This window comes from Neophocaena asiaeorientalis, unplaced genomic scaffold (genome assembly GCF_003031525.2).
Source record: "Neophocaena asiaeorientalis asiaeorientalis breed wild unplaced genomic scaffold, Neophocaena_asiaeorientalis_V1.1 scaffold142, whole genome shotgun sequence".
NCBI classification, from domain to species: domain Eukaryota; kingdom Metazoa; phylum Chordata; class Mammalia; order Artiodactyla; family Phocoenidae; genus Neophocaena; species Neophocaena asiaeorientalis.
Genome location: NW_020174563.1, coordinates 69119 through 85147, shown reverse-complemented (window position 1 = coordinate 85147; position 16029 = coordinate 69119). Strand labels below are relative to the sequence as shown.

The 16029-nt window shown below is 39.6% G+C and overlaps 1 protein-coding gene across 1 annotated transcript in view; it reads left to right on the top strand.

Moving 5' to 3' along the window:
• The first annotated feature begins 876 nt into the window (after positions 1 to 876).
• TAF4B (TATA-box binding protein associated factor 4b) overlaps positions 877 to 16029 on the top strand; it is a 68067-nt gene continuing 52914 nt past the window's right edge. Inside the window, exons 1-3 of the mRNA XM_024757910.1 lie at positions 877 to 1665; positions 12554 to 12699; positions 14183 to 14290. Of these exons, the coding sequence (XP_024613678.1) occupies positions 1323 to 1665; positions 12554 to 12699; positions 14183 to 14290 (597 nt within the window). The 5' untranslated portion in view covers positions 877 to 1322. The remainder of the gene's footprint in view (positions 1666 to 12553; positions 12700 to 14182; positions 14291 to 16029) is intronic.

Here is a 16029-nt window from a genome sequence, read left to right as displayed (position 1 = left end):
AATATATAATATTAGGACACCAGCCTTAAATCAAGGCATCTTCTCTGATTAGATCTCTAAGGGGCAAGTTTTCCCATATTTTACTTGTATTATTGATTCATTTGCCACACTCTTTTCACTTATTCAAAGAATATCTAGCATTGCACTTAAAATCTAAGCGCTAGAATCTGAGGATGTAGGAATCAAAAGACACTGTCCCACTTTTCTAGCACACAGACATGTAAACAACTTAAATAAGCTCAGAGGTGACGGAGACATCTACAGCAACGCCAAGGAAGAAAGAGTTTTTCCCTTGGGGCAGCTCAACCCTAAATTATACGAAAATAGGCACATTCTACAGACTGTAAAATTATACGCCATGCTTAAACATTTAAAAGAAAGAAATGGAAGGGTCTTTTTCACAGTGTCAAATGCAATGCTCATTCTAACGACGCTATACAGCCAAGCCCGCAGAAAAACAGTGAGGAAGCGTGATTGAGTTCTTACTTTGTTACCGTTCTCTGAAATCGGTCTTCCACACTGTTTCCTTAAAAAGTAGAAGCCTGTGGAAAGTATAGTCCGGGCTCTTCAAGGAACACGCAACTGGGGATACCAAGGAGAGAGCAGAACGCGGATACCGCAGTTTTCCAAGCGCTGTCTGGCCTCCCCACGTGGTAGATTTTTGGCAACTCGCCCCTCTTTCCTCAGGATTCAGAGGCGGATTCTAACGCCCTCCGGAGCCGTCCCTACTGACGTCACGAGCGCGATTCCAGTCTGTGGCCAATCACGCGGCCGGATTCTGGGGGAAGCCCGGGGCAGCGGCGGCAGCTGGTGCGCGTGCGCGAGGTCTCCGCGTGGCTATATAAACATGGCTGGCGTGGTCGCGCAGAGGGGCCGTGCAGAGCGCGCGTAGGGGGCTTTGGGCCACTCTGGGTTTGTAGTTTTGAAATTTCTGGCGGGGGAATCCGCCGCGCAGTTTTGGTGGAAGGTGGGAGCCGAAGTGACGCCCTTCCGGGAGCCGCGCCGCCGGGCTCCGCTGCATCTGGTCGCGAGACTGAGGGGCCGGGTTGAGCCGGCGCACGTGTGAGCGCCGCTGAGGAAGCGGCGAGCGGCCGAGCAGGTGTGGCTGCCGGCGGGGCCGCGCGGACTGGAGGAAGGTCCGGATCGCCGGGGTCCCGCTGTCCAGCCGGCGCCGGTCACTGACTCGTGTGGCGGCCCCGGCGCCTCTCCCTAGCGATGCTGTGGAGCCGGAACTGCACTGGAGTCGGCTGCCGCTTGTCAAGCGTCCCCTCGCCTGTGCTCCCGGAACGGCGGCGCCTCAGCTGCCGCTGATCCACCTGGGGATGCCCGCGGGCCTCACAGAACCGGCCGGCGCCGCTCCCCCAGCTGGTGTGGGCGCCTCCGGGACCGTGACCATGGCCCCCGCCGCGGCTCTGCCAGTCCGGGTGGAGAGCACTCCGGTGGCCTTGGGCGCCGTGACTAAGGCTCCTGTCAGTGTCTGCGTGGAGTCCGCGGCGCCCCAGCCGCTGCGGTCCCCCGTGGGGACCCTGGTGACTAAAGTGGCTCCTGTCAGTGCTCTTCCTAAACTCAGCAGCGGCCCTCGTCTGCCAGCTCCTCAGATTGTCGCTGTGAAAGCACCCAACACCACAACAATCCAGTTGCCTGCTAATTTTCAGCTTCCTCCAGGTATGTCGCTCACCTTTTCCGGCTTATCCCTCGGGCCGGCCAGCGGTGACACGGGAAACGTCGCAGCCCGGGATTGCGCCTTCTCGCTGGGAGTTCTAAAAAACTCAGCCAAGAGAACCTTTCATAATCTTGACTTTGCGGGGCAGTGATTTGGCGTTACAATCAAGATAGCATCTTTGAGTCCTTACTGCATAGTTTTTCTTTTCCTATTTAAAGGGAGCATCTTTTCCCTTAAGTGACACAGGAAAAGCTGGAGCAGCCTATTCAGGAGGGCCTTTGAGGCACTGGCTCTTAGGTGCGGGAGGATAAAGAGTGTCGCTAAAGTTTATTTTCATATGGAGAAAGGATCAATTTTTATATCCACACGCTTAGATTACTATGTTAAAAAAAAGTGTTTTTAAAAGGCTCTTGTGTGTTAAGACCGAAAGTGAATTTTAAATTTAAACAAGCCTAAGTAAGTTTACTGCTTAGAAATGAATAATGTTCCTTCCCGCACAATTTTCAGATGTGTGATGATTGTAAGTAACTTTGAGTTAGAAGGAGCCCTCTCACAGGGAGCAAACGCCAGAGTTGACAGGTCAGAGCCATGAGGTGGTTATTTGTGAAGCATTGTGTGAATGCTACCGTTAATGAGCCTGTGACTACTTTTTATACTAGAGTGTACTCTGTGGGGCTGTTTTTCATGACTGAGACGAAGGTTTTGCTTTGTGATCATTTGCATATTGTAAATATGCAGAATGGTGTTGGAGTGTTCTACCTTGTTTTCTTTCCTCAAATGAAAGTCACTTGGAATTTCAGTGGGGAAAAAAAGCACGTGCTATCTTCTTTGGGAAAAAACTCTACTCATAATTTGATGCTTTTCTATGTATTTTGCTGAGCAGCAATGGGAACTCTGACCCCCAAAGGTGGTAAAGAAGTGGAAGCATTTGGTTCATGTGATGTCAGTTTCCCCTAGCAAAATGAGAGTGCCTCTTTTGTACCTAATGTTCTGTTGTAGCTGTGTTTTAGTTTTGTATTGTACACGAGGTACCTACACTTAAGGCTGTGTGCACCACTGGATACATTTTCTGCTGGTTCTAAATTGTCCTCCTACATGCACTCTTATAAAGTAGCTATGAATGTGTTTGAATGAAATTACTCCTAATTTGTTAAAAACAAAATTCCTATCTAGTCAGTGAAGTTGGTTTAGAAACAATCAAAAAGGTATTAAGAGAGAAGAACTTTCAGCAGTGGAAACTTGCTGGTAAGTGGGAATGGATCACTTATTGAGGGCGTACTGTGCTAAGCCCTTTTTTAAAAAATTGAGCTACAATTGACATACAACATTATATTGCTGGGCACTTTTCATCCATTATTATTTTTATACATTATTTATATTCTTTTGTTTGCTGGTCATAATAGATAGATAGCAAATAAGGAAAAAGGTCTCTGAGGGTAAAGAATTTGCCCAATGCCAGACAAGTCATAGATGTCAGAGGGAATTTGAATTCAGGTCTATTTAACTCTATTCTTTCCACAACACTGTGCTTACCACTTGGTGTAGCAATGTTAAAAGGCGATTTATAGCATTTTAGAACTTGATCTTTTTATTACACAGAGAAACAAAAACTGAAACTTGCTAGAGCAAAACAGCAGCAAACCGGGACCACAGCCTAAGTATGCACTACACTATAACTTGTTATGCTGTCGACCATGGATAAACTCCCACAAAAGAGAGGAGATAAATTGCCTTTAGTTGTTATTTAGAGAGGAGGTGAGAAGTTACCTTGAAGAGCAGCTTTTGGAATTTCTGCTGAGGTGTGGCAGAAGAACATACTCATATTTGTGCTCTCACAGATGCACAATAAGATAACCACTACTTGAGGAATGACATAGAAACACTGATTAAAATAACATTTTAAAAAGGTCTTGTTCTACTTCTTTTATATACTGAGGATTAGCAGAGGATTGCTCAAGGATGCTTAAATTACATAGGAGTCAGCTCTGATTTTCCCAAGGTAATGAATACTTTAAGTATTTGATTTCTCTTTACTTCAGAATTTCCTCTGTGAACAGAACTAGTTTTAAAAAAATATACATATGCACCACAGGTTTTTCTAGGGAGCAGGAGCTGGAAACAAAAAAGGGGGCATTGTGAGGAAATGAAAGAAACTGTAGCAAAGCCCTGAAGATTATTCTGTTGAATATTTTTGGCAATCTCTTCAGTCTTCTTTTTTATGAATTTGTGGGATTTAGACCAGACTGTGGCTCTTTCCATTTTTGGTATTCTGTGTCTCTTCTATAATGTATTTCAGAGTGATGAGTAAGGACTTGATTGCTTCTTTTATATCATAGACTGTGCTTCATAAATTCTGCTTCTCAGTCTTACTGTACAGAAGTTTGTGAAAAGTTGCTTGTGAAATGGTTCTGGTCCTTTTTCATCAACTCCTTCATGCTGAGACATGGTATAGGTTTTGCATTTCTCAAATTCCTGAATTAGTTCCTGGATAATCTTCGTGGTTCTTGTTTCCACCCTAGCTTTATCAAAGGAATATTACATGATCATCTGCTCCCACAATTGTAACAGTGCTCCTGGACGTCGTGAAATGAGAGGCAGTTGTCTTCAGTGCTCACCATATGCGCCCTCCACAGTTTGGATTTCAAAGGCTGTGAAGTCGCTTTAACTCATATTTGAGTTAGAAAGACTCAAAGGTTGTGGACCTTAAGGCATTAATAACAACTACCACCAATAACTTTAAAATTCATAAATTTGCTCATATTGTCTCATTTGATCCCTTTAACAGTCCTGCAAAGTAAGTATTAGTCTCTCAGTCCACAAACATGGGATACCTTTCCATTTATTTAGATGTTTAATTTCTTTCAGCAACAGTTTGTAGTTTCCACAGTATTGCTTTTGCACTTATTTTGTTAAATTTATTCCTAAAGTATATTATTTTTGATGCTATTGTAAATAGAATTTTTTTATTTCTTATTTCCATTTATAGTTAGTCATTGGAAATGTATAGAAATACAGTTGATTTTTTAAAATTGATCTTGTATCCTCTTCCTAGCTGAACTTGTTTATTAATTTTAATGGCTTTTTTCATGGATTTGTTTGGATTTTTATATAGAAGATCATAATATATGTGGATAGTTTTACTTTCTATTCTGGATGCCTTTTATTTTATTTTCTTGCTTAATTTCCCTGGTTAGAACTCTCAGTATAATGTTAAATAAAAGTGATAGTGATTGTAGGCATCTTTGTCTCATTCCTCATCTCAAATGTTCCTGATCTTAGGGGAAAAGCATTTAGTCTTTCACCACTAAGTATGGTGTTCGCTGTGGGTCTTAAACCAACCTTGCATACTGAGATAAATATCACTTGGTCATGGGGTATAACACTTTTTAAATGTTGCTGGATTCAGTTGGTAGTACTTTGTTGAGAATTTTTGCATTGGTATACATAAGACATTTTGGTCTCTAGTTTTCTTGTGATGTCTTTGTTTGGTTTTAATATCAGGGTAATACCGACCTTACAGAATGAATTGACACATGTTTCCTCTTCTGTTTTTTAGAAGAATCTGTAAAGGATTTATTTTTCCTTAGATGTTTGGTAGAATTCATCAGTGAAGCCATCTGGAACTGAGCTTATCTTGTGGATACTATTTTTGATTATTAATTCAATCTGTGTTTGTTAGAGATCTATTCAGGTTGCCCATTTTCTTAAGTTAGTTTTAGTAGTTTATGTGTTTCTAGGAATTTGTCCATTTCATATTATTTATCCAATTTATTGGTTTATAATAGGTCATAGTATTCTATTATAATCCTTCTTTCTGTAAGATTAGTGGTCATATCCCCTCATTCATTCCTAATTTTAGCAGATTGAGCCTCCTCTCCTTTTCTCTTAGTTAATCTAGGTAAAGATTTGTCAATTTCGTTGGTCTGTTCAGAGAACCAACTTTTGTTTTGATTTTTCTCAGTTGTTTTTCTATTCTCTATTCTATTGATCCCTGCTCTAATCTTTATTAATTTTCTTTCGTCTGCTTGCTATAGTTTTTATTTTGCTTTTTTCCCCAATGTCTTAAGATAGGTTAAGTTATTAATTCAAATAATCGTTCTTTTATTTTTTTTTGAAATGCAAATATAATAATGTCTCTCCTACTTGAAATCCTTCAGGGCTTGCCACATCTCCTCAGATCTTTTTTTTTAATATATAAATTTATTTATTTATTTATCTATTTTTGGCTGTGTTGGGTCTTCATTGCTGCACGCGGGCTTTCTCTAGTTGCGGCGAGCAGGGGCTACTCTTCATTGTGGTGCGCGGGCTTCTCATTGTGGTGGCTTCTTTTGTTGCAGAGCACGAGCTCTAGGTGCGCGGGCTTCAGTAGTTGTGGCTCGCAGATTCTAGAGCGCAGGCTCAGTAGTTGTGGTGCACGGGCTTAGTTGCTCCATGGCATGTGGGATCTTCCTGGACCAGGGCTTGAACCCGCATTCCCTGCATTGGCAGGCGGATTCTTAACCACTGGGCCACCAGGGAAGCCCTAATCCTTCTTTTAAAATAGAGGGATTTACAACAACAGTTGCCCTGTGTACAACACAGGTTTGAACTGCACAGGTCCACTTATACTCAGATTTTTTTCAATAAGTGCATCATACTATGCTACTACATGAGCTGCAATCAGTTGAATCTGTGGATGCGGAACTTCAGATATGGAGGGCCAACTGTAAGGATACATGCAGATTTTCAACGGAACAGGGGTGTGGGGCGTCAGTACCTCCAACCCCCATGTTGTCCAGGGTCAGCTGTATAAATTTTCCTTAAACACTACTTTAGCTGCATCACATAAATTTAGGTATGTTGTGTCTTCATTTTCATTCATCTCAAAGTATAGTCCAGTTTCCCTTGTGATTTCTTAACTGACCAACTGGCTACTTAGCAGTAATTAATTTCTACATATTTGTGAGTTCCCCTAACTTCTTTTTGTTACTGATTTCTAATTTCACTCCATTGTAGTTGGAGACCACACATTGTATGATTTCAGTCCTTTTAAATTTATTTAAACTTGTTTTATATCCTAGCATGTAGTCTATCCTGAGACTGTTCCATATACACTTAAGAAGAATGCTGTTGTTGGGTGGAGTATACTATTGATGTGTTTTAGGTATGGTTGGTTTATAGTGTTGTTCAAGTATTTGATTTCCTAGTTGATCTTCTACCTAGACATCTATCTTTCATTGAAAGTAGAGTGTTGAGGTCTCGCAAGTATTATTGTTGAATTTTCTATTTTTTTCCTTCGTTTATGTCAACTTTTCTTCATATATTTTGGGCTTTGTTGTTTGGTGCATGTATGTTTGTAATTGTTAAATCTTCCTGATCCATTGGCTGTTTTATCAATTATAAGGTACCCCTCTTTATATCCAGTAACACATTATGTTTTACTCTATTGTCTGATATTAGTATGGCCACTCCAGTTTTCTTATGGCTGCTGTTGGATGATATGTCTTTTCTGTCCTTTTACTTTGACCTTTTTAGTGTCTTTGAGTCTAAAGTGTGTCTTCTGTAGGCAGCATATAGTTGAATCCTATTTTATAATTGGGTCTGACACTTTTTGCCTTTTGATTGGATTATTTAATCCATTCACATTTAATGTTACTGATATAGTTGGGTTTAAGCCTGCCATTTACTTTTGTTTCTATATATTTTCTCTTTTTTGTTCTTCCTCTGTTCCGTCTTTCCTTTGCAAGTGAATATTTTCTAGTGTAACATTTTAATTCTTTTATAATATTTTTTAAGAATATATATATTTTGGGCTTCCCTGGTGGCACAGTGGTTGAGGGTCTGCCTGCCGATGCAGGGGACACGGGTTTGTGCCCTGGTCCGGGAAGATCCCACATGCCGTGGAGCAGCTGGGCCCGTGAGCCATGGCCGCTGAGCCTGCGCGTCCGGAGCCTGTGCTCCACAACGGGAGAGGCCATAACAGTGAGAAGCCCGCATACCGCAAAAAAAAAGAATATATTTATTTTTTAGTGATTGCTCTTGGGCTTACAATATACATCTTATTAGAATTTACTTCACATTTATATTAACTTGTTTCAGTGAGATGTAGAAACATTTTTCCTATTTAGCTCATTTCCCTCTTTTTTATTTTTGTGCTATTATTGCTCTACATATTGCATCTAGATATGTTACGAACCCAACAATACGTTGTTATAATTATTACCTTATGTAATTATATGTCTTTTAAAGATGCTGACAGAAGAAAGGAGCACAAGGATATATTTGTAGCATTTGTTTTATTACCTTCTTATTTACCATTCCTAGTTTTCTTCATTTGTTCCTATAGATTTCAGTTACCATCTGAAGTCATTTCCCTAGTGCAGTACAACTTTGCTCCTGACCACTTTCTTTGTGTTATTGTTCACAAATATGTTACATTTCTAATATGTTATAGGTTCAAGAATACAATTATATATATTGTTCTGTATAGTTGTTTTTTAAACCCATTAAGATAAAGCAGTAATATGCATATAAATTATATAATTAACTTTACCAGTGCCCTTTTCATGTGAATTTGAGTTACTTTCTGGAGTCTCTTGTTTTCAGCCTGAAGAACTTCATTTAGTATTTCCTGTCTGGTTTGTCTGCTAGCACTCCGTCCTCTAAGGAGGATGTCTTTTTTTTTTTTTTTACGTTTTTATTGGGGTATATTTGATTTACAATACTGTGTTAGTTTCAGGTGTACAACAAAGTGAATCTGTTTTACATATACATATATCTACTCTGTTTTTAGATTCTTTTCCCATATAGGCCATTACAGAGTATCGAGTAGAGTTCCCTGTGCTATATAGTAGGTTCTTATTAGTTATCTATTTTATATATAGTAGTGTGTATATGTCAATCCCAGTCTAGGATGTCTTTATTTTGTCTCCTTTTTTGACAGATATTTTCAGGGAATGTCTGATTGTTGGTTGATAGTTTTTTTTTTTTTTTTTTTTTCCCCAGCAAGTGGAATGTGTCATACCCCTGCTGTCTGGCCTCCATTGTTTCTAATGAGAAGTTAACTGTTAATCCTATTAATGCAGTACTCTTGTACATTTTTCTCCTGGTGTTCTCAAGATTTTCTCTTTGTACATTTTTATCATATTGTGTCTTGGTGTGGATCTCTTTGCATTTATCTTAGAGTTTGTTGAGCTACTTGGATGTTTAGATTATTTTTCATCAAATTTGGGAAATTGTCAGCCATTATTTCTTTGAATATTTTTTCTGTTCCTATCTCTCTCTCTCTCTCTCTTTCTCTCCCCCCCTTCCCCTCCCTCCCCCGCTCTTTCTGGTACTCACATTATGCCTACGTTGGTGCGCCTATCATTGTCCCGCGTTTCTATGAAGCTCTGTTCATTTTTCTTCATTCTTTTTTCTCTCAGTTCTTTGGATTGCATAATCTCTATTGAACTATCTTCAAGTTCACTGACTTATCTTCTGTTCATTCAAGTCTGCTGTTAAGCCTCTCTAGTGAAATTTTTATTTCAATTATTGTACTTTTTTTTTTTTTTTTTGCGGTACGCGGGCCTCTCACTGTTGTGGCCTCTCCCATTGCGGAGCACAGGCTCCAGACGCGCAGGCTCAGCGGCCATGGCACACGAGCCTAGCTGCTCTGCGGCATGTGGCATCCTCCCGGACCGGGGCATGAACCCGTGTCCCCTGCATTGGCAGGCAGACTCTCAACCACTGTGCCACCAGCGAGGCCCTCAGTTATTGTACTTTTTAACTACAGAATTCCTTTTTTTATGATATTTATTTCTCTAATGTTATTCTCTATTTGTTGAGATAATCATCATCATATCTTCCTTCTTTAAGCATGATTTCCTTTAGCTTCTTGACATATTTATAACAGTTACTTTGATGTCTTTGTTAAATCTAACATCTAGTTCCTCATAGGTGGTTTCTGTTGCCTACCTTTTTCTGTGTCACACTTTTCTTTTTCTTTGTATGTCTTGTAATTTGTTAAGCAAAACTAATATATATATACATATATATATATTTTAAAGAAGATGTTGGGGGTAGGAGTTTATTAATTAATTTATTTATTTTTGCTGTGTTGGGTCTTCATTTCTGTGTGAGGGCTTTTTCTAGTTGTGGCAAGCGGGGTCCACCCTTTGTCACGGTGCACAGGCCTCTCACTATCGCAGCCTCTCTTGTTGCAGAGCACAGGCTCCAGACGCGCAGGCTCAGTAGTTGTGGCTCACAGGCCTAGTTGCTCTGCGGCATGTGGGATCTCCCAGACCAGGGCTTGAACCCGTGTCCCCTTCATTGGCAGGCAGATTCTCAACCACTGCGCCACCAGGGAAGCCCCAAAACTAATATAGCAAGTCTAGATACTGGTCTTTACTCCCCTGAGTGGGTTATTGTTGTTTGTTTGTTTATTTTTTTAAATGGCTGTGTTATTTTAGTGAAGTCTATTTTCCTCACAGGGTACAGCTTTGGGCATAAGCACAGCCACCCTGGGATGACAGTGGTTTTAGCAGGGCTCTTTTTGACTGTTTCTTTCTCTGATCTCTCCTTTAAGATTTCTGCTTCAGCTGGTGTCATGCATAGCTGTTAGGCTCCACTCACTGCCAGCCAGTTACCCTCCCTCTTGTTTTCAACAGTGCCCTAGAGTCTAACTTCCTCCATAGTCTGATTCAATTAAATGTGGACTCCTTTACAAGGGGTAGTTTTTGAGGTCATTGCTTGAGGTTCTCACCCCAGAAGGGCCCTTCTTAGTTGTTTCTTTATCTTGTTCTCTCTGATAAACTGGAGATATGCCTGTGACTTAGCTTATATCTGTCATGAAGATACCAGAAACCTTTTAATTGTTCTGTTGTACTTGAGAGTGACCTTAGCCTTGACCTTTCCCACACTCTGTTGGAAATAAAGTCAGTTTCTTTTGGGAGATGTTTGGAGCAAGTACCCAGGGCTATGGCATGTTTCTTTCTGAGTGATATCCATGTTTTAGGAGTGGGGTACTGGGCATGGTGGTAGCCTCTGGTCTTCTCTGCTTACCTCTTCCAGTGTGGGACCTCCACCCTATGAAAGAACTGGGGTGAGGGTGATTGGGCCCCAAGTATTCTCTGAGCCATCCCTGGGGTAGAGCCTTCCCTTTCTGAGTAGGGATGGGTGAAACAAGAAGCCTGGAAACTCTTGGATGCACTTATTTCAAATTTGTTCTCTTCTGTATGCAAGTTGGGGTGGCAGAGATGGGAAATGCTAGTGGCCTATTTCTCCCAGGGAGATACCATAGCCCTCAACTGGGAGTTTGGGAAAGACGGAGGCCTTATGTTGTCCACAATGCCTGAACTGAGAAGGGAGAGGGAGTGGGTCATGGTTCAGATGCCACAGATTCTTGCTGTTCTGAGTTTTAGTAGATTCTCTTTAATAATTGTCTAGTCGTTTTCTGTATGCCTTAGGGCATTTCCAAAGACTTTAAATGGTTGTTTTTAAAAATATAATTTTCACGTTATGCTTGTTTTGCTGGGGAGTGGCTTTATTGAGCTCTTCATGCTGCCATTCCAGAAATGGAACTCCAGCTATGAATATTCTTGTTTGTACCTCCTACTTACATGGACAACAATCTCTTTACGTTATAAATACTGGGTTAGAGGGTATGCAAATTGGAACCAGTTTGGCACAACAATGTAGAGTTGAACAAAGCAGTTGTACCAAATTACACTACCAGCCTAAAGATGTTGAGAGTTTTTGTTGCCACACATCTCTCTAACACTTAATATTGTCACTGGACTTCTTAATTTTTTTCTCTCTAGGTAGATATAAAGTGATATCTCACTGTGGTCTTAATTTACCTTTCCCTGTCACTGGTATCTGTGTTTCTTTTTTGCATTTTGGATATTTGTTCTTTGAATATACGTGAACTAAAATTTTCCCCAATTTTTTATTTTAGTTTATTTATTTTTAAAATTTTATTTATTTTTGGCTGTGTTGTGTGTTTGTTGCTGCGCAGGGGCTTTCTCTAGTCGCTGTGAGCAGGGGCTACCCTTTGTCGCAGTGCGTGGGCTTCTCATTGTGGTGGCTTCTGTTTGCAGAGCACAGGCTCTAGGCACGTGGGCTCAGTAGTGTGGCGCACAGGCTTAGTTGCTCCACAGCATGTGGGATCTTCCTGGACTGGGGATCGAACCCGTGTCCCCTGCCTTGGCAGGTGGATTTTTAACCACTGCACCACCAGGGAAGTCCCCAAATTTTCTTCAATTTTGTGGTTTGTCTTTTTACCTGAAGATATCTTTTGCTGAACAAAAGTTTTTAAAATATAGTTGTATGTATCAAACTTATTTAAGAAATTTTTCCCTATCACAAGTTCAGAATGACAGTTTTCTACATTGTCTAAAAGTTTAAAAGTTTTTACTTCTTATCCTTGTATCCTTAATGCCCTTGGGTTTTTGTGTATGGTGTGAAACTTTTCATCTTTTCCATTAGTTAATTGAGCAAGCCCTATTTATTGAATAGTAGCTCTTTTTCTCACTGATCTGCAGTGCTTTTAGAAAAATTTGATATGACATATCTGCGGGCTATTTGGGGTCTATTTGGGGGTTTTCTATTCTACTCCATTGGTCAGTTTGTGTAGTCTTGTGCTGTTACCATACCGTCTTACTGTAGCATTATAAATAGTTTGATGTCATGAGGAAAAGTGTTTTGCCTTCTTCAGGAGTATCTTGTTCATATGTTTAGACTTTTAATATTTTAAATAGCTTTGAGTGACAACATTTTTTCCATATTATATATCTTAATTAGTAGACATGGAATTCAGTATGTACTAACTAACCACTTATTCAGAACACTTTATAGCACTGAAAGAAGGGGAAGAAGAATATGTGATGATTATACTTTATTAGCTCACATTTTGTTTTCTTTTAACTATAGGAACAGTTTTGATCAAAAGTAACAGTGGTCAGTTGATGTTGGTATCTCCTCAGCAAGCTGTAACAAGAACCGAGACCACAAGTAACATAACTTCAAGGCCAGCTGTACCAGCGAATACTCAAACAGTCAAAATCTGTACAATGCAGGTAATGTACATTAAAGTTTTTTTCATCCTCCTCAGTTTTCCAGCAGTTATCTTCATATAAATTTGTATGTATTTGCCAGTAAAAATATAGAAGAGATGATTCTGCTCGACTTTTTGAATTAAGCTACTTTCTTTGAATATGTTAATTTAATCTAGGTGTTTGGTTTTGTCGTTTGGCAAAACTAATAAGTTAATCTTCATACTCAAAGATTTTGTCGTCCTCAAGGGGATGTTCAAAGGGCTATGTGCATCTCTAAACGGGAAGAAAATAGCCATTCTGCTTCAATTTTAATTTGTGGTAAAACATTAACACTACAATTTATAATATTCTTTTTTATCCGTATCATATAGGAATTACCTTTAAAAAAATTAGAAATCTGCTGTAATATTTCATTAACTTGGCATTGTTAGAAGATGATTTATTTTACATACGTGATCATCTTTCTAGGTAACTAAAGCTTATCCTGTGTGTGCCAGAGTTAAAAAGTATATTTTTATGAGCATCTTTCTTTGGTTAAACAGAAAATGTGGAATGTAGTATAGTATTTTCTTGATGAAGCAGGCTCATCCTAATAAAAAGTTTCATTGTATTCTGTGGTAATATCATTCTTTGCCAGTTTCCCCCAACCCAGTCTCTCATAATTTGATTCTAGGTTCTCAGCCAGTCATTTTCTCTATTTCTGTATCTGTCAATGATAGCTGCTCCTTCCCTTTCTTGTTTGCTATGGGTTGAGGAGATAGATTAGCAGACTTTTGTTTATAATAATATATTAAATAAGAATCTAAGGGGGAGGGGCAAGATAGAGGTAGAAGATTAAGAGATACAAACTACTATATATAAAATAAATCAGCTACAAGGATATATTGTACAACACGGAATATAGACAATCTTTTAAAATAACTATAAATGGAGTATAACCTTTAAGAATTGTGAATTGACATGTTGTAAACCTGAAACTTATATAATACTGTAAATCAACTATACTTCAACAAAGAAAAATGATAATTATGTGATGTGATATAGTTGTTATGGTGGGAATCACACTGCAATATATAAATATATCAAATCACATTGTACACCTTAAATTTACGCAATGTTATATGTCAATTATATCACAAAAAATAAAGTTTAATTAAAGTTATTTTTAAAAAAAGACTAAAAGGATACCAGCAATAGAAATGACCAAAAAAAAAAAAAAAGTATCTATATGTTTTCTGTGTGAGCCAAAGAGTAAAATTCAATATTTTAATGCAGAAATACTGTGATATTTATCTGTTTAATCAGTTGCCTCTTTAGGAATAAGAAATGGCCAATTGACCAGTTAGGTTAATAGTAGAAAATATGCATAAAATTCATGAGGTTATAAAACCAGTTATAACAAAGAAGTTTGCTGTGGTAAAGTGTTTTGATGTTTGCCATAGTACCGATTAATTTTAAATTACTAATGCTGATGACTCTGTACTATCTCCCCCTCCCCCACAAGAATTCTAGTTCACAGTTAATCAAGAAGGTGGCAGTGGCACCTGTTAAACAACTGGCACAAATAGGAACTACTGTGGTAACCACTGTTCCGAAGCCTTCCCCAGTGCAAGTAAGTTGTGACTTGTGGCGATGTGCGCACTGGTTATTTTCTCATCTTTTGTTATTATTTATTGTTAGCTATTTCCTGAAGAGAGCAATTCAATGATATATGAGGACACTTATTAAACTGGGAGCTGTTAGAAGTATGGGAAACACAAGATGAACATGGTGTATATTCTTGGAATATCAGATTTATTTGAATGTGTTAAATTGATACAAATGCATCTAATGTTCATGTGTCACAGTGTCTAGAAGCAGGTGCTGGGACAGAATTTTGGTGTATGGCATATTTATTAGGGATTCATACCTGTGGAAGGGAAGGAGAGTAAGAGTTTGAACTAGATGCAGGTCCAATAAAGCCTCAGCCAACCTGATGGAGAGCTTTGGAGCAAGTGTAGCACGTCAGAGTTGTCCCACTGTGTGCCAACATGGTTGGCTGAGCCATAATTTCCCCTCTGTGATCAGTCGTAGGATGTGGACTCTCCAGGGAGAGTTGTGCTCATGGGCAGGTTATTCTCTGTAGCTGAAGCAGACTCTGAAGGAGCTGACAATTGTCGTCTGTCTAAATAGCATTCCCAACAGCTAGGATAACACAAATCTCTCTTTGTGATGGTGTATCACAGTCTACTCCTTGAATTGCTGGGATCTACTTCCTCATATGTGTTGGAAACCAGCTCTCCTTGGATTTCTATAGGTTTCTTCCTTGGAGAAGCAAAGAAGAGGTTAGTAGGATGAACTACAGTCCCCAGTGCTGCAGCTGATACCATCATTTCCTCCTCCACCATCCATTCTAGATTCCTCCCACACTCAACTACCAACTCTTCTGGGTCTTAACTGGTAGTGTGATCAGACTTTTATCCCTGAGGGATCCAAGGTCCAAATTGCCACAGTCCTTTGAGGCAAGAGTTGTGTCACTTGTCCATTTATCATCACAATTGGGCAAGGAAATACCAAGAGGCACTTAAATGGATCACCTGGATTCACTGCATAAACTCCTCTTGGCCTTCATTGTGTAAAAGCTACCCTACCTATTCCAGTTGTCAGGTCAGTTACCCCTGTCATGATAATGACTCTTCTCTTTCCTGTTGGTCACTGGACACAGGGACCCTGAAGTGTCCAAGAGGCAGCCATGGTGTCTAGTTTATAGGGACTCTTGCTATGTTCTTTGGTGAAAGTGTGCCCACTATTGGCAGGAATGGGAAGCACAGGATCCCCCAGTGGATCTTTGGGAATAATGATAAGTGGAGCCGTTCTTCCTTCTACTCTTTGATTCCTTGGTTCTTCATATATTTGTCCTGTTGGGGACATAGTACCATATAGAATTTTTTGATTCAGTGAGTATGCACTAAGTCTTAGAAGATGGAGGATAGAATTCCATCTTCATAGAGTATTGTCTCTGAGTTTGCACTTCACCTGTGTTTTCTGAACACTGTCCTAATACTTTACTAGGCAGGCAGCTTCTGGATCATGCCATATTTGATATAATCAGTGGATCCCATGATCATGGGACCACTGTTGTACTTCCTTTGCTGTATAGAAGGTACATCTTCTTGAAGCATGTTATGTGAAATCCCATGCTGTGGATCAAACATGGTGTTTGGTGTTTCAGAATTACTTAACTGTATTACTTCCTCTAACAGAGATGGTGATCAGTGAACCTGATTTTAGACATAGTTTTTGTTGTTGTTGTTTTGTTTTTGTTGTTTTTTTTGCTAATAATGGCTACCATTTATTGAGCACTTAATGTGT